Source organism: Acipenser ruthenus, chromosome 19 (genome assembly GCF_902713425.1).
Source record: "Acipenser ruthenus chromosome 19, fAciRut3.2 maternal haplotype, whole genome shotgun sequence".
NCBI classification, from domain to species: domain Eukaryota; kingdom Metazoa; phylum Chordata; class Actinopteri; order Acipenseriformes; family Acipenseridae; genus Acipenser; species Acipenser ruthenus.
The window spans coordinates 5,769,588-5,787,510 of NC_081207.1; the positions used below are offsets into that span (position 1 = coordinate 5,769,588).

At 41.3% G+C, this 17,923-nt stretch overlaps 2 protein-coding genes across 5 annotated transcripts in view; one reads left to right on the forward strand and one right to left on the reverse strand.

Annotated features, from left to right (window-relative positions):
* Positions 1–1,345, forward strand: part of LOC117424532 (arylsulfatase G-like) — a 14,679-nt gene extending 13,334 nt beyond the window's left edge. For all 3 annotated transcript variants that reach the window (XM_034040945.3, XM_058992419.1, XM_058992420.1), the window contains exons 11-12: positions 131–221; positions 775–1,345. In XM_034040945.3, coding sequence (XP_033896836.3) covers positions 131–221; positions 775–1,052 — 369 coding nt within the window. In that variant the 3' untranslated portion in view covers positions 1,053–1,345. The remainder of the gene's footprint in view (positions 1–130; positions 222–774) is intronic.
* A 2,613-nt stretch (positions 1,346–3,958) lies between these two features.
* On the reverse strand, positions 3,959–17,810 carry LOC117424445 (WD repeat domain phosphoinositide-interacting protein 1-like). Of its 2 annotated transcripts, XM_034040780.3 has the most exons (13): positions 17,542–17,810; positions 15,592–15,674; positions 13,675–13,841; positions 11,636–11,732; positions 11,397–11,494; positions 11,139–11,231; positions 10,724–10,794; positions 9,798–9,905; positions 9,228–9,392; positions 8,613–8,720; positions 8,240–8,367; positions 7,672–7,772; positions 3,959–4,569 (listed from the first exon to the last, which is right to left on the reverse strand). In XM_034040780.3, the coding sequence occupies exons 1-13, from the start codon at positions 17,616–17,618 to the stop codon at positions 4,519–4,521; spliced, it is 1,347 nt and encodes a 448-aa protein (XP_033896671.3). In that variant the 5' UTR covers positions 17,619–17,810; the 3' UTR covers positions 3,959–4,518. The 2 variants fall into 2 exon arrangements, with proteins under 2 accessions (XP_033896671.3, XP_058848406.1); XM_058992423.1 differs by lacking the exon at positions 3,959–4,569 and having other exon boundaries at positions 5,431–7,772.
* Between the last annotated feature and the right edge of the window lie 113 nt (positions 17,811–17,923).

The following is a 17,923-nucleotide window of genomic DNA, read 5'->3' on the forward strand; positions in this document are numbered from 1 at the left end:
TATAATGTCTGGTATGCAGTTTTCACATACCTGTCATAGTTCTAGGAAAGTTACTCCAGCTGCAGATGGGTGCAGTATATAATCTCTCTCTCTCTCTCTCTCTCTCTCTCTCTCTCTCTCTCCTTTACAGACTCTGTTCCACCCCAATAGTGGAGCTGCTGGTCGATTTGGGGATCTGCAGACTGTGAGACTAGAGCAGTACAAGGCTTATTACCTCACAGGTAATAATACTGCAACACGTTCTACGTTCTAAGTATGTGGGCCCCATGTCTTCTGTACATGCTGAAACTCTCCTGCAATGTAGACAGGAGCTGCATTTCCACCGGCCAATACTATTGTGTGTTTCTGTCACTCAAGAGAGCAACAATACCTGAAGATGACAAAGCATCTCCTAAAAGAAGCTGCCTTGAAGCCAAGCTACTCAAAAGAAATGCCTTCAAGGAGCTTCTGCTCTTTTCTAGTGGTATCCTGCTATACATCGATCCAGTTTTAAAAATGAGTGTCCTGACCTCCAGTGCCTCAGCTTTTCACTCTGGATCTGTAAGCTTGGAGCTATTACACTTTTTTTTATAGAAACGGTCGCTTGAGGTCGAAACATGTCCATTTTTCCTTTTAACCTCCATAATCAATGAATAAAGAATACAAAATAAAGAGATGAAGAAATTCTGACAATCTGAGTTTTTATTCATTTGTGCAGGCTTTCGAAATGTACTGCCTCTTTGGCAAGAACAGGGTCTGATTGAGTACTCTCACTGAGTCTTGTCTGTTATGCAGGGGGTGCAGAGGCTTGTGGAGGGGGTACAGGGCCGGAGCAGCTCCATGACCCCCCTCTCATTTTCGACCTGTCTCGTGACGTGGAGGAGGGGGCTCCCCTGGACAGCAGCAGTGCAGAGTACCGAGGCGTCCTGGAGAGGGTCACTGCTGAGAGAGAGGCCGTGCTTCAGGACATTGCCACAGACAACGTGTCCCGAGCAGACTACACTATCGACCCTGCAGTGGAGCCCTGCTGTAACCACCAGCACATAGTATGCCGGTGTCAGGGACAAAAGTGAACACAGAGACAGCGACAGTGTTCCACACCCAGTTGGGAACTTTATCTCATTTCCATTCCGGTCCAAACACTTTTTTCCTGTGGCCACAGAATTGTGAAATGTAAAACACAGGGTTGTTAGAAATCAAAAACCCTCAAAGTGGCAGTGACTTTTAAAAGAAGTGTCAAGCTTTATATTTGACAGAGAAGGTAATGGGATGATAACATTTTGTTGGACTCCCACAGGAGGGTGTAGTCTGTGTACAGACAGGGCTGTGCTAATGTACAAATGTTTTAATGGCTTTTTAATTTTTTTTTTAATTTTTTTTTTTCTTGCCAACCTTGTATACAGTTCATAAGTAAATAATAAAATGGGTTAACTGTGTCATAGGGTTTTAGATCTTTATCCCATGCAGACCTGGGATGAATTATAATAATTGTGGGTAGTTTTTCATGTTACTTTTTAGTACAGCTGTAATTACGGGGCGTGAGCTGGGGCTATGACGATAGAGCAGAGGAGGCAGAAACGAGCTGTTAGGGGGACAGTAGCGGGTGGAGAGAGCCTGGACTTAGGATAGAGGAGCAAGCTGCTAGCCCGGACTTAGAAGTGGGCTGAGAGGACCCGGAGTTGGAAATTAGGATAGGAAAAGATCCCCGACCGGGAAGCCATCTTGCTAAGAGGAGAGGGCTCGGTCTCGAAGGGTGCTAGCCCGAGGATCTGAAAACACATAAAAGAGCTCTGACTCGGCAGAGGCGCCTCTTGGGGTGATAGGAACAGCCCTGCTGCGGTTAGGACCTGAAATGAAATGACAGTAAAGGGTTTCCTGACTCGTCTGGTGATGCCCTCGGATGAGGTGAGGCACAGGCCTCCGAAGCCGAGAGCAGAGAGGCATCCCACAGGGAACCTGTAAAACAGAGCAGATGGATTAGCCTGGGACTCAACCACAGAGAGCGTAAAGCGGGCTACATCCTGAAAGGAAAATAGAGCAGGGCCTCACGTGGTGAGGTAAGGTAAGAGCAAGAACTGCGATAGGATAGTATGGCCGGGGGTCCTCACGTGATGAGAACCCCCCTATGCGAAGGAAAAGGTAGCGTAGCTGACCTGAGGTCGGGGAAGTGAGACTCACTTGCCCCCCAAAGGATGGACCCCCGGCTCCCTGCAGAACCCCACCGTGAGACAAACAACAGTAGATGCGTCAGTGCAGAGCATAAAAGCGTGAAGGACATACAAACAAGAAGAGTAGGTTACACAAGGTTAGTAGTTGGGGGTGGGGTGGTGTGGGGGTAGGGGGGGGGGCTCTTGAGAATCCCTCGGAGTGTCAGACAAACTGCAGGAATGGATAGGAGAGTTGGAGAAGGCACTTGATTGGAGAGTTGGAGAAGTACTGGATTCCGGAGATATATGATTTGATAGTAGCGGGAGCCAGATGAAGAGAATCTCTTGCGTGGAAGATGAAACTAAGATCCAGTCTTGATTAAACGGGATAGGTTGGATATGATTTTGAGCACAGAAGGTTGAAAATGTTGACCAGCCAGTAGTGTATGATGATTTGGTAGCAGGAGCGAGAGATGCAGCTATGTAGCGTTGGGCAGATTGCAGGAGGTTGGCGAATGTTGAGTTTAGTCGAGCAGCAGATGTCAGAGATGTGGCGTTTGAAGAGGGAATGGGGACGCTGAAGGAACCATTTGATGAAATCAGGATATCTGTAAATGAGAAAGAACATCGGCAGTGTTATTGTGGGTACCAGGAAGGTGACGGGCTTGAATTATGAAATTGTGAGGTCCCGATTAAATGTCGAAGTAGTTGCATGATGAGGGGGGAGGAAGAGTGCCCTTTATTAATAATTAATGATTAATCGTCGCTGTAAAAGAGGATTGATTTTCGTGTCCATTGACCCCAGAGGTGAGCGGCTGTGCCGATGGTGTAGATTTCTAGAAGATCTGTAGATTTTAGATGGGGGGGGGGGGGGGGGGATAAGTCTTCGTAAAATAGAGAGTAGGTGATTTGTGGCCCACATCTTTACATCCTTCCTGGCTTCAGAAGATATGCTGATGTAGGAGCTTAGGTTCTTGGCTGTAATGGAGAGTGCTAGAAGACGAGAAATGAATGTCCTACCCTCGGGGATGTGTAAAGCAAAGTTGAAATGGCCGAGAAGAGGTAACAGATTGCGTTTCTTGATGGAAGTGGAAACCTGGACGCTACTTATGAGGGAGCGAATATGTTCTAGTTAAACAGGCGGGAGGCTGGCTTCAAATTTTACTGTATCAAGTGTAATTCTGAGAAATTCCAGTTAATTGACTGGGCCGATGGGTGTGTCAGAGTGGAGAGTTTAGCTGGCACTGTGGCAGTGGGTACAGTGTGTGGAGCTGGGGAGGGGCACCTGCTTGTAGCTGCTTGCCGCCGAGGAGGAAAGACAGGTTCAGCAGACACAGCTTCACAATAGAGGTTGAATAGAGCGAGCCGATCGCTGTCAAGGAACATTAATGCCTTTGTCGAACAAGGCTTTTAAAAGCTTGGCGATGGGCCAATCTTTATAATGAAGACGCTGTGGGGGTTGAGCAGTGGAGCAGCGCTTTGAACAGCGTGGCTGCTGAGCTGGAGACGGGATTGGCAGGCAATGAAGCTGTAACGAGAGATAAAGAAGCTGGAGGACGAGAAATATCTTCAGAGCAGGTAGGAAAAAAGAGATTAGTTGCTCAGAATCATCTGAATCTGACGAGAACAAAGCGACAGAGTTAATTTTTAAAGCATGTTTGTAGAGTCAGAACATTTGCTAGAAAGCAAAAAACAATAGACAGTGAAGGTGTGTGTGCGTGAGGTTTAAATAGGGAATTAATGATGATGGACGTTAAGGGGCCCCAGCTCCCACCCACCGAATCTTGCTAGCTAACATTTAAGTCAAAATGCATGCCATGCCCTTTCTTAATGAAGAAAACACACACACAGAAATGCTTTGCATATATTTATTTCTACTGTAGCTCTACTAAAATAAAAAGTATAATTTACTTTTTTTTTTTTTTTTGGTTTTGTGCAACTTCTTTGCAAAACACTTTTGCATGGTTACATAATGTTATAAGCACATACAAAAATCTGTCAATACGTTGGACTGGACCCTTAATAGCACACACACAAATACACATTAAAGAAAAACATGGAGAGTAACAACTGCAAAGATTAAAACTCATTGAGATTACATACATCTAATGTATCTACAAATTACGAACAATTGTTCAAGTAACTGTTTACATGTGATTACAACTCAGTTCTTGTTAGTTCAATCATGCACCTACTAATATAACACACCCGTCTCATGTTGAGCTGATCGACCAAATTCTGGTCATATAAAGACTTGAGTTTTTTTTTTTTTTTTCTTTTTTTTAAATATAGCACCATGGGATATTTGTTTTTCTGGCTCATGCATAGCCACTCTTCAGACTTCAGGCTTAGCCCCCGTTGTGCAGTGACCGACGCCAACTTTCCTTTAACCTCACGTCCTCCTCCCCTTTCCACTCCGACTCCCGCCACGGCACGAATTTATCTACCAAAACCAAAACACAGCTTTATTGTTCCTGGCGCCTCAACAAAGGGTGTGTTATGAACAGATTAGCGCACGTTAGTGAACAACAACCTAGTAGGACATTCTGCTGCACTTTCCAGTCTTGTAATCAGCCCAAGCCGTTATCAAAAAAGAGTAGGGCTTGAACCTGGGTTTACCAACCAGACCGAACACACCTTTCATTGTTCACATGTGAGGTTCAGGCTGCCGCTCATAAAAGTCATTGTGGGAGATATCTTAGTAAGTCATGGGAATGTCATCACTAGTCAACAGGCTACTATATAAACCACATGTGTGAATTATAATGCTTATTTTTATATTTTGGTTTTATAAATAGGATGTATTATTTTTTTATGACTATGAATGTCAGCGCCTTGCCTCGAAGTTGTGAATTTCTGGTGCTTGCCTTTATTTAGTTTTATGAAATCGGAACACAAGTTGTCCTCTCATAAAGCCAGACCAATTTCCACTCCAGGGAGTTTAATTGAAGAGATGGCGAAGTTAAAAACAATAAATCATCTCCCACATAGCGTTCTATATGCCACAGCACCTCCTGGTGTGTTTAAACAAATACTGCACCCATTATTGAGCTGGAAAAGTAATGCATTACTTCTTGTATGAGCAGATTCAAAGAAATCTGTGTGAAAGTGTGCAGTCACAGTTTTGCATTAAGTGGCAGTTATTAAAAATAACCTACATCAATATGTTTAATTTAAATTATTTTTACAAAGTAGTATTAATAAGAAGCCATTCAGTACCAGCTATGATTTTTTGTCCCTTTTTTTGACAAGCAAGTAAATGATAACCACTGTAAAGCACAAAGTACACACCCTCACCTGAATATTTTCATTTTAGAAAATGTTTCCTTTAATAATCCTTCACTATTCCAAAGGAATTAAATAAATCTACTTGTACTGCTGTCAACTTTCTGAAATCTTCAGACATACAAGTCAATAATATAGCAATACCTTACCATTAAATAACATAGAATTGATGTTATAATAGAGTTCATTATGAAACAGCAAATTATGAATTAAAAAGATGGGTTACATTTTCATTTCACTGTTGTATGTCCATATCGTGCATTGGATCGGTTAAATGCCTCCATATACAGTATGTGTGTGTGTGTGAGAGAGAGAGAGGGGAGATTGATAGATGTCATCAAAAGTTTGCATACCCCAATGTTTGGAAATATACATACGTTGGGGATTTAAACTGTTGATGACAACTTTGTGTTTAAGTATTTGTTTATTTCTTTCTAAATAAAATCCAAATATTTATTCTTTCTTGATTATATATATATAACACGCCATTTAACCTGTTTTTTTCATTAATAATTATACCTGATTTTTAAAAAAACATTCACCCGAATTTGGAAAAGAATTTCACCCAAAAATCAGACGCCCTATCCATGAGGGATGCAATGAAGGCCATTCGTAGCCAAAGCAGGGGATATGAACACACTTGTCTGTCTCAAGTTAGATGAAAATTTAAATGAAAAATAATCTATTGTCCCTTCAAATTATTATTTTTTTTTTTCAGAAAATATTAAAGGTTGAAGAGGTACCTTGACAATAGCTATCTAGACTTAACATAGCATTAGTGAACACTAAAAATCACAAGAACTTTAAAGATCCTTGTTTTTAGACAATGGTGATCCTAGTTCAGAGGGTTGAACAGCGAAACACTGCACATTTTCAAGAGTTAATGGACACATCACATTCCCTTTCGTGTCCCCGGCGCTTGCATTCAGATCCTCAAAATCTGTGCATCCCAACCAACAGCAGCACAGTAGATATAGATAATATCAATCTAAACACTAAGTAATTACTGTAAGTTAATCCACTGAGGGTGAAGGTAATTCTACAAGCGATCACATTTTACACAGCATGTTCAGTCACAAAGAACATTTTCACATTTTGACTCCTGCATAAAGGTGCTAATTGTTGGCTACCATTGTAAGATATCTCTTTAAAGATGGCCCAACAGTGACATCTCTACAGGTTTCACACAATGATTAGTGTGCAAGTGTGTGGCACTAAGGCTGCTAACACTGAGCGATTTTCTAGACAGATATCTTCATAAAATTGTCTGGAACTTCAATACAATAAACAGGCAGAGAATCCAGAGTAGAAATTGTTCTATCCAGTATCACACCATGCATATCTTATTTTAGTTTGATTTTAATAAAATAAAATAAAAAGTTATTCTACAATGGATAAACAGACTCCACTCTGTTTTGTAATATCCTTGCTATGCAAGATTCCTGGGAAATATTTTTCCTAATGCCTTAATTCACTATCATCTCATGCAGGACTACATTACGGAGAGATGTTACTGATTGACTGACCAAAAGCAGAAAGTTGTAGAAAGACAGACCAAGCAAATTAACAGCAGGCTAACTCAGGGAATTCAGAATGGACAGTTTCAAACTCAAGAATTATGCCAGTCATGTTCTTGAGCCCTGACAGAAAGGACCATGTATTATTTAGCCTGGCCTGCCTTTCTACACCAGATTAAATGACATATTCTTGTTGTTTACAACTTAATTCCACCTCAGCCACTTATAACCAATAATATACTGCTCTGGGGTTAATAAATTACAAAAATAGCTAGCTACCATATTAAAACTATATAGTATTGATATTAATACACATAAAAATAAAAAACAATATGAATTATTTCTGGCCATTGAACTCCACAGGCTGTCTGAAACTTCTACAACACTATTGCAAAAAGATTGTCGATTATTACCAAAATGACTTTCCCATGGGTGCTTTTTATAAATCTTTGATTCGAATTTTTTTTTTTTTTTAACCAAGTGGCCCCAGATATTGCAAGTTTGTTTTTTTTCTTAAAGGGAAAGTCAAATGTGAGGTTTCTGCACATCTCCAGAATCTAAGATCCTATCGAGAAGAGGCACAGCTGTGTAGCTCCAGTGCCTGCCCCACGCCGGTGCCCCCTGAGCGCCAGGTTCCTGTCCCCCCAGCCTCTCACTCTCCCAGGGGAGACGGATCGAGGGGGCCTGGGCTCAGTCATACACAGACTGTGCGGCTTGCTGGGTTAGTTATTCGGAATGCTCACTGGAGGGAACTCATTCTCGTCATCCAGACACACAGGGCTGGCAGCGAATTCATGTTCCGGAATCACCTCGCCTTTCTTCACTCCTCCATCCTCCGAGTAACCTGGAGCAACATCACCCACAAGTAAAAAGCAATGGTAGAATATGTGGTCATAATAAAAGACGCTTTGACAGACGTTTTAGTTTTACTACATAACCTAGAAGAACATCACTATTAATACTACGACTGCTACTACTAATATGTTAGAAAATACCACTGCAGGTTTGACCCCATTTTTTACAATGTTAATTTAACTACTCCCGTCTTTGAGTGTTTGGGCTCAAATCTGCTTTAAATTGATTAAATTAGTTGTTGTGTCAAGTGTAGTGCACTTCACAACATCATCCTGCTCTTTGGCACAGCAATAGGCACTGGACATCTTCTCAAAAAAAGTCCCAGAGACACGCAAGGCAACGTGGGGAAGCTCATAATGCCACTGCTTGTGTTATCTGAACAAAAAGCACTTTCGTCCAGGCTGCCTGTCCTAAAATTTAAAAATAAACATCAAGGAAATGGCTAAGTGTTCTTACCTGTCACCGCTGAAGAGGAAGGCACGGTAGTGGGCATGGCCACAGTCGCAGCGTACGACTGGCTGACCGGGGCAGCGGTCACTTCACTCTCTGAAGCCTCCTCTTCATCCTCGTCCGAGCTGAACAACCTATTTGGAGTTCAAAGAAAACAAATATACTGATCCACAAATAAACCAAGTGCAGCCATATTAGTTTCCACATTAAAATCAAGTACAGATTATGTCCCAGATCTAGCATCACTTGTTACTGTGTTGGACAAAGCAGCTTTGCCTTCACTGCTTGTATGTTTTATGTGTCACAACAAAGGTGGAAGGCTGAGTAAACAGACCCCCCTGCTGTACCCCTTTATAAAGCACAGCACAGTGTTGGTTACCTGTGCTTCTTCACCAGCACACACTCGCCCCCATCCTGCGGGTCCACGTTGTAGATGTAGAGGTGTCCGTCCGCAGAGGCGACCAGCAGGCGGGGCAGCTTCTGAATCCTAGACACCAAACCAAAGAGCAGTGCAGAACCGTGACGCACAGGCAGACCAGCATTCCTCACACTGAAGACCACATTCTGTTTTAGCTCAGCACAGACTCCGATCTGTCTTCTTCAATATTCCAATAGTGTTTCTTACATGTTTTATAGTACCTAATGAGACACCATATACACGACTTATTAACTTATTATAAATCACACAAACAAAGTTGTACTCAGAAACTACTATTATTATAAACACAATTTATTTTTAGCCTTCATATCTTCCATGCACAGGTTGAACTCTATACACAAGATGAGTAGTACTGGAATTTTGATAAATTCCTAAAGCCGATTGGTTGATTTCACACACATGATTTATAATATTTTTTTATATTGTCACTTTTTTTTTTTTTTTTAGTACATTCCACTGGTAAAAGGCCCGGGACTGAAATGCACTGGGAGAGTCGGCAGGCGAGCACCTCTGGTCAGCAGGCCCACCAGGTGCAGAGCGTGGAAAGAGACTCACGTGGAGAGAGCGCAGACGTTCTTCTGTCCGAAGACGTTGAGCCGCACTGTGGCGAAAGCTCGGTCCTGGTTCATCATGTCCGACACCTGAGCTGGGAGGTAGTTACTGGCAGCTGAGAACACCTTCCCTACATAGGCAGACCAGGTGGGAGACTCCTCATCCCGGCTGTTGACCAAGAGAGAGAGGGGGTGGGCAGGCAGTCTGACATCTACCAAGTTACTGGCAACTACACAGTATACTAAGAAACAGCTCATTTTAAATTCACACTGATTTAAATATCTGTTTAATTTATTAAAGAATTTCCTCAAACACTATATTGTTAATAAGCTGTGGCTATTTTCCCCCAGCTGGACTGAATGAATAGGCTGCTACCTGATTTAATACCGACACCCTGCTGAACTGAATTTCAGGTGTTTTGAAGAAAATGGAAATGGAAGTGATTTATGAACCTAAACTTCACGAATGTTATCGAACAAATCCTAAAGCTTTTCATTTTCAGTAGTGCTATTGACTCCAGCCCTGTAGAGCGAGTCCTCAGTGAAGCGAAGGCACTGCACGGAGCGCTCGTACCTGTGACTGTGCTGCTCCAGTTTGAAGATGTGCACAGTCTCCGTGTTGCTGGAGGCGCAGAGGAACTGAGCATCCGTGCTGAACGAGAGAGAGCTGATGCTGACATACCTGGCAAATAAAAAGAACAGATCAGTGGAAATGCATTTAAAAGCTTTCACAATCACAATACATATCGCTTGATTTTAGTTACTTTTGCTATTATTATTATTATTATTATTATTATTATTATTATTATTATTATTATTATTTATTTCTTGGCAGACGCCCTTATCCATTTCTTAGCAGACACCCTTTAAAATCATATTAATTTAAAAAAATGTCATCTTGTAGAATTCTGTTATGAACAAAGTCTCACTTGTTAGCGATATGTAAATCCTATTTGACATTAATGACATCAATAAAATCAATGTGTACACCACAGACAGCATGTTTTATTGAGTAATGACAGCATGCATAAGTTACAGTGGTTTCACAGTGACAAGTGTGCAGTATTTGACAACAGATCATGTTCAGGAACATTAGTTATGCTATGCAAGTAGTTACAAATCTATATTTGATGCCGTTAACAAGAGTGCTAGCTAAATTGGAAATAGAAACAGTGCACCATGTCAACCAGGGTTGGGGTCAATTACTGTTTTTCAATTCCAGTTCCATTTCCAATTCCTTTTTAAAATCAATTACAACACACTATTGATCAAAATTGCAATTAGCAGCATTCTGTTAAAATGAGCTTCTTGCAGTGGCAACAAATTACTTGGAAGTCAATGTTAGTCAAATGAAAGCAGTTGAACAAATCAATTCCAATTCCTTCAACGGAATTGGAATTGGCAATGGATTTTAAACAGGGATTAGAAATGCAAATGGAATTGATCCCAACCCTGCTGACAGCAGACCAGCATTTCCCTCTCCTCAGCCCGCACACCCACCTCTTCATCCCTCTGCGGAACTCAAAGAGTTTCAGGCCCTCTGGAACGGAGAAGACTCGGATGACTGTGCCCTGCGAGAGAAACACACTCTCAATCGTTCCCTGTGTCAGGGGTGTTCAATCTGGGACTGGTCCTCAATGAGCATTTCAAAGCTTTATTGCTTTCCTGTGCGTTCAGGCTGCATACGTTTCATTTATTAGCAAACGTCTAAACCACTGAAAGATTCTGCTTACTCAGTATTTAAATCATAGTTTACTAAGTAAATTAATGAATAATCAATAGATAGCTGTTCAGAAGTGAGACAGCAGTCAACAAGACTGTAGAAAGTGGTCCTGGTGTGGTCTGTACAAGAGAACACACACGGCTTCATTCCTAGTGCTCCAGCTCTGGCTGTTACTGCACTGCCTGCACTCACCCTCTCAGAAGCGCTGGATAGTTTAGTTCCTGAAGAGCTGAAGGTTATAGCAGCGAGGGGGCTGTCGTGGGCCAGAATCTTGGTCACTGTACTCTGTGGAACAGAAGCGAGGACAATAACCAGTAGAACAGGGCTGGCATGGAGTGCTGTGGGTTACCTCGCCGAAGCAGGGTGCTGAATTCTGGTACTGGCACAGAATACAGATTCATGGATAGACTTGAGGGAGGGATTGATAGATTATAATACAGACTGACTTACCAAGTTATTAGCATCGTACACTATAATCTCCCCAATGGCTGAGCTGCCAGGGTAAGCCAGGTACGAGTGGGAATGGTTAATGGAAAGCGCACACAAGCCTGCAGGCAGAGAAACACAGCAGCAGTCAAGAGAACTAATCCACACTGGTACAGTTTTAGGGTTTCCAAGAAATACTAATACACCAAGTATGCACTCATTTAAAAACCAGGCTGATCAGTTAAATGTGTTTTTGTTGTTACCTGTAGGGTTTATTGGCGTATTGAGGAGAGTTTTCAGTAACTTCATGTCCTTTATATTGTGTATGTAGATGGATTCCTCCAGACAGACAATCAGTCTCTGCCAAGCAACAGAAAAAGACAGTCTGGTGACACATAAATATATTCATATACATTCACAGGGGGTGGCCAAAAAGCACATTTTCCAGAGCTATGTAAACACCTTGTAGACTCACGTCAAATCAGTGCCAGCCCAACTGAGAGTGTTACGACAGGTGTATGTATATATCACACTGCTGCAGGCATTCTTCAGAGTGCTCAGTGCAGACAGCCAATTGTTCCATACAGGCTTTCTTTAAGATACTGTACTGTCCATAGACCAAACTGATAAACCTGCAAGGGATCCAGCCACAGCTTAGTAAAGTCATCCTTTTCATCCAGCGACTGTGACAGTGCTGTGACGCCTGGCCATTGTCCTGTTTCCTCAGGTACTATAAAGAGGTGCCATTGCAAATCAAAGGACCGACTCAACATTAATTTTGTATACTGTTTGTACATGGTACTGAAGATTGAAGTTTAAGTGAATGTAATAACTATGAATAACAGTACTACTGAAAGTTAATGCTTCAAGTAAACTGGAGTCAAATTATTCCTTTAATTCACTCAGTCAGGTTGAGTAAAACTCAAAACTGTACATTAGGTCAATTTAAGTGTAAGTTAGTAAATTAATAACGGGTAAGAACTTGATAATTAATATATTTATTTACAGAATTTAACCTTCAAATACTTAGAAGTGAAACTGAGCTCAAAAGCACAATACTGTCAATAGTTAGTGGCCTCTCTGGCAGTTTCCCCTTGAACACAGGGCCAGGTGTTCCTTTCCCTGCAGTCTGTACTCAATGTGTTCATCACATTCCCAGACAGGTCTGGGCAAGGCTGGTAACAACCAATGAAAGTACTGGTATATTAAGTGTATAGGTACAAATCTTAGAGGCAGGTTTAAACACTACCTTTTTTTTTTAAAGAAAAATCAGGTGGAAGTGGGTTTTGGTCCAACAAAAGTTAACAGATTTCATCTTTACTTTTGTGGCGGCTGAATGGAATTCCAAGAGGTGCCTCAGGTATGATTTTTTAAAGCAAGTGACGTCAAGCATGCTGATATGGAGAATACAGCATAGTAACAAAACCTGCCCTCCGACTGGCTGAAAGATCCTGTGCCGTCTATAATCACACACAAACCCACCCTTGAATATCGGTGTATATTTGAATCTCTTTCAATTCCAATGGGAATTCTGGTTTTAAACTCCCTTTTTGACATTTCTTCTCTAAATTGTGTATTAATTGGGACCCACACTCCATTGGTGTACACCCCATTTCCAATAGCAAAGTCTACAATATATAGGAGCACTATGGGACTTTTAAATTTTTAATCTGAAATATGTCCATATTCACATCACATTGCTACACTAAATACACAGCTAAAACGTGCATATCATTGCTATAGTATATATAAAGCTGTATTGATGATCACTTGCTGTTTGTGGTTCCTTGGGTGACAGGTTAATTCAGGTTTCACTGTCTAGAACATGTGGTTATGCTGTTTGCTTTTCACTTACAGACACTTACTCACGTGAGCTCAATGGGCCAAATCATTATTTGACTGGCATTTTTACAGGTATAATTAAACAGCTTTAACCTGAGAACCAAAGGATAATGAATCATTCAAAACTAAGGAACCAATGTTAAGTGAGGGTTTGGTATACAGGTACAGGTGCAAAGTGTTACCAGAAAGACATGTCTGGCTCAGCAGTATTCATCATTGCACGGGTTTGTAGTACATTTCAAAAGCAACACAAAAATACTGGTCTCTGTTTTACTGTGCAGAGAATATTTCACCTCTTCACAATAATTTCAAGTACAACACAACAGATGCTGCTGCATCCTGGTACCTTTGCTGTAGGTCACATGGTTAGCGAGACCCTTGAAGAGAGTTTGAACTGCAACACATGAAAAGTAGAAGCAACTTGTCCAAATCCTAGAGAAGGCAAAGAGAGAGCTCCTACCTGGCGGTTCAAGCGCACAGCCAGGATGTTGTTGGAGTAGCTGTAGTTGCAGATCTCCGTCCCTTTCTTGAAGTGGTAGACGTTCATACGGCGAGGCATGGAGAGGCTGACCACCACCACCAGACTGCTGGAGAAGAGCCTCTCCACGATGTACACATCTGGGTTTTCTGTTGGCCGGGGACAAGGCAGCGGCAGTCAGTGCCCAGCATACTTTTCAAGCTTGAAAAGGGATCCGTTTAATGAAGCCAGAATTCATTATACAACACTAATGATGTCAGCCGCTAATAAACAGGCTGCCTTGCAGGGTCTGACCAGGAGGGTTGAGTAAGAAGTGGGGAGAGCAATGCCTTATACCAAAGGGCAAGGTAGCAGAAGGTAGGCTGTATCACGGGCATCCAATATGGATAGCTCTTTCCTGAAAGCATTTACTGTACACTCTTCAATGGCAAATCTTGCTAACTTATTATAAAAGTACATTACACTTTGTGCAAAATACTGCTGCCTGAAATATCCATATAAGAGTATGGAGTTACATGGCATTCAATAGACATAAACTGGCCCTTACACTACCAAAATCACTGATTTGGATGATGCATAAATAGCAGCCTTTATCATGTATTTTTTTATTAGTTTCTTTATCAAACTAGGTCTCTGCTTCTAAACGTTGGAAAGAGGTAGTCCTGTTAAAAATGAGGAGTCATCCTTATCTAGACTGGTTTAAGAATAAATATGACTTGCATAGGGAAGCCAAGCTAGCATTGTTTAAATTTCCATGAATCTGAACAGACAAAAGAAGGAAAAAATCATTTCATCTTGAACACCTGTACAGTATTTTAGTCAGAATCTGCAACCTTAAACTTTCGATCACAAATTGCAACTTCTGTACTGCAGACAAACATTTCATTGGATACCTCAGTGCTTTCATCAGTGGCACACGTGTTGCACACATCATTTCAATAAGGTAAAGTTCAAGGTGTCACCGTTTCCTTTATTACTCATCAGTGATCAGAACTGCCATTGTCACAGTGCAGCATTATCGCAGTTGTAACTGTAGTGTTGGTGGGTATGTAAATAAAGAGAGCTGGTATGTGTTCTTATCATAACAGAGGCTTGTGTGGGAGAGGGCTCTTCTTGGCAATAGCAACAAAACTGCATTGTACAAGGGCTCTGAGATGGAACTGCCTACCCAGTACTGAGAGGAAGAATCATATCTTAGTACAGCAGTAGTTAGGATAGAAAGAAGACTCTCGTTTGAATGTCCATACTTGCCAAAGGCTTTTTCAAAATGGTGTCCGTGCAGGGGGTTATATGTGTGCATCAGTTCTGGGTGTCGTCTGCCCCCTAGTGTCCTTTTCATCAACTGCTAGGAAATGAACTGCTGCCAAAAATAGAACAATTGGTCTAAAAGCCAATCATGACAATATTTTTTCTTCTTCTTATATACCTCTTGCAAAAGACGATGCCTTGTTTTCTAGTGTGTTCCACCCCCTGAGCTGTCATCTATACTGTATTTTGTTAACAGGCCCCAGGACCTTTACCACTTTTTTAAAAGAGCATTTCTTAATGAATTTCCTTTTTCCTGCTTTGCATTGGCCATGCTTTGCATAGTGTTATTCAGGTCTGATTATGTTTAATATTTGTTTTCTTGTATGGATGGACATTTGGGTGCATGTTTCTTCGAAAGCTTGTGTCTCTTATGATCTCGAAATAAAGCGTTTAATTTTCTGCACCCCTGCAAATGAAACTTTTGAATGGAGCATCTAAAGCATGGTTTTGAAAGAGGAAGCAGTTTGAGCTCTGCCTTTTAAAATCCTACTGCAAACCCACAAAGACCATTCTCTGAGTGGAGGTTGGATTCACGCAGCAGGACTGGGAGGGAGAAACCACAGGGCTCCAGGAAGAACCACATGTACTTACTGCTTTCATGGACACGGTCCAGTCTGTCCACTGAAGTCACAGAAAACAGCCTGTATCCATTTTTTGTTCCCACTGCAAGGGACCTAAAACAGAAACAGGAGAATAGGTCAGTGCACAGGACACAGGACTAAGCACCCAGGCAAAGTGCCCTCCACTTTTTAAAACTGCACATTTTCCCAAACTATAAATAGTTTCAGGCGTGACCAATCCGACATGCTTACATCAAAAACTTACACAGAGTCAGCAGTTGCGGTTTATGAGTCTTTGGGCTTTTTTTTGTTTAAAACACCTTTAACTAGCACAGCTGGTCCAAGTGATGCATGTCTAGTGCAGGTAAACTGGGTGAAATGTACTGTGGCTGGGCATTATGGGATCAGAAGCATTTGTACCACCTTTGTTGACACTAGTGGTTTACTTTGGCTCTTAATTGAAGTAGCTTTATATTCTCTTAATGTGCCCGAGCTGATAGGTAAATGTCAGGGTGATCGAGCAATATAAATTATACTTACTCCAGAACATGTTGTTCAATTACAATGAACAGAATGAAATGGTAACTAAACATAATAGAGCTACACTTAGTTTCTTTACTAGAATGTGTTTAATACTTATAACTGAATATACAGCTGATGTAAGTGTAACATGTATTATAGGCTATATTTTCCAGGAAGGTTCCTAAAACAGGGAGGACTGGTCATGTTGTACTGGGTCACAGCAAAAACATACAAAATAAGACAACCTGCATTGCGTTGCCTTATATGCTCCATCTCTCTAGCCTTCTTGGAAAGTTTGTTTGGCTGCTTTGACTCTGTGCTGCTCTAGCTGGCTCTACCCTACAATACTATGAGAAAACTGGGATTAAGAATAAGAGGCAATCAAGTAAAAAAAAAAAACACATTTCCATTACTACTAAATAGACCATTGGTTCGAAATGACAGGTTAGAACAATGTCTTTCTAAGTGTTTTTACAGTATGTACCACAGGAAAACGGTGCGATGTTGTGGAACAAGTTTGAAACAGTGGAATTTTTATGATAATTATAGTCCTTTTGATCCACTAGCTACAACATCTTCCAAATGAGATTATGTACAAGTACAGCAGTGTTTATATAAAAAAAGTTATTTTTCTGCTTGCTTTTCTAACAAAGGAACTACAAGCCCTGGCACATTTAGAGTGGCATTGCAAAGAAAGCCCAGCTGATCGCCGAGTTGAAATAAATGGATGCCCAGTCCCTTACAACATTGAAAGTTATTGTGGGTCTTACCGCAGACCACCACCTTTTACCAGTACAATGGGCTACGTCCTTGTTATTTGTGTGTAAACTGAGAGTGTTCTAGCAAGAGCAGGGATCTCCCTTTTCATTACTGTCTTTTGAGAGACTATATTATTATTATTATGGCAGTCCTTTAAAATAATGGCCGCAAATTCATAAACCCCGACTGAATACCACGGGAATAACACATGCATATCACTTATTAGGCACGTCCTCTGAGTTCTGAAGTAATTCATTTTGAATCCAGCCCTGTTTTAGCACCCTAAGTACTTCTCTCCATTTTGTTTATGAGTTTTTGTATTGTGTTTTTTTTTTATTATTATTATTATTATTTTATTTTATTAATCCAGATGCCAGAGGTACACTAATCGCACTGTCTGATAAATAGCACACAATCAGATCTGAGGCCACTGTTCACTGCGGCCGATGTCATAAAGTTCAAACGTTCCAACTTTCCATTGGTCAGGTCAGTGTACTTTGTGCATACGACTTGTTTGATATTACATGTCTGTGGTTTCTTCTTATATATTCTGTAAACCGGTTTATTATTCCATTATATTAAAGAGTTAGGGATTTAACGGTTACATCAGCTCCTACTATTTATTATGCAGTTGTTTTCATTCAACACTATAATGACGATCTTACAATCGAGATATTATCAGTAGTGGTCGGTAGCTTACGTGGTATCTTGGCTGAAAGAGGCGCAGATGAGTCCGCCCGGTCCCCCGGCTGCTTCGGCTGCTTCAACCGTCTCCATGCCGATTCACAGCGCCCACCCGGCCTCCTCTGTTCGGAGGCCTGGGATCGGCTCGCTCTCACTTCGATCAGCCAGGGATCCCCGATGATTAGACGTAGATTCGTTTTTTTATTTTTTCTTCTTTGTTTCCGATTTAGCTAAGCAGACACAAATGTATCTTTTTTTTTTTTTTTTTTTTAATGGGACACAAAAAAAACTACAGAAAAACAAAAACAGCTGACAGTGAGTGGTGTCATACAAGACACACCCATTGGCTACACAGAAGGCGTGCCCCAGTGGCTCTTTGTCATATGATTGGCCAGATT

Excerpts from the sequence above, each read along its gene's own strand:
- LOC117424445 (XM_034040780.3), bottom strand. The coding sequence starts at position 17,618 with ATGGAGACGGTTGAAGCAGCCGAAGCAGCCGGGGGACCGGGCGGACTC. Across the intron at positions 11,232-11,396 it reads TGTACGATGCTAATAACTTG|AGTACAGTGACCAAGATTCT; the intron begins GTAAGTCAGTCT and ends TCTGTTCCACAG. Across the intron at positions 4,570-7,671 it reads ACGAGAATGAGTTCCCTCCA|ATAAATTCGTGCCGTGGCGG; the intron begins GTGAGCATTCCG and ends TGGTTTTGGTAG.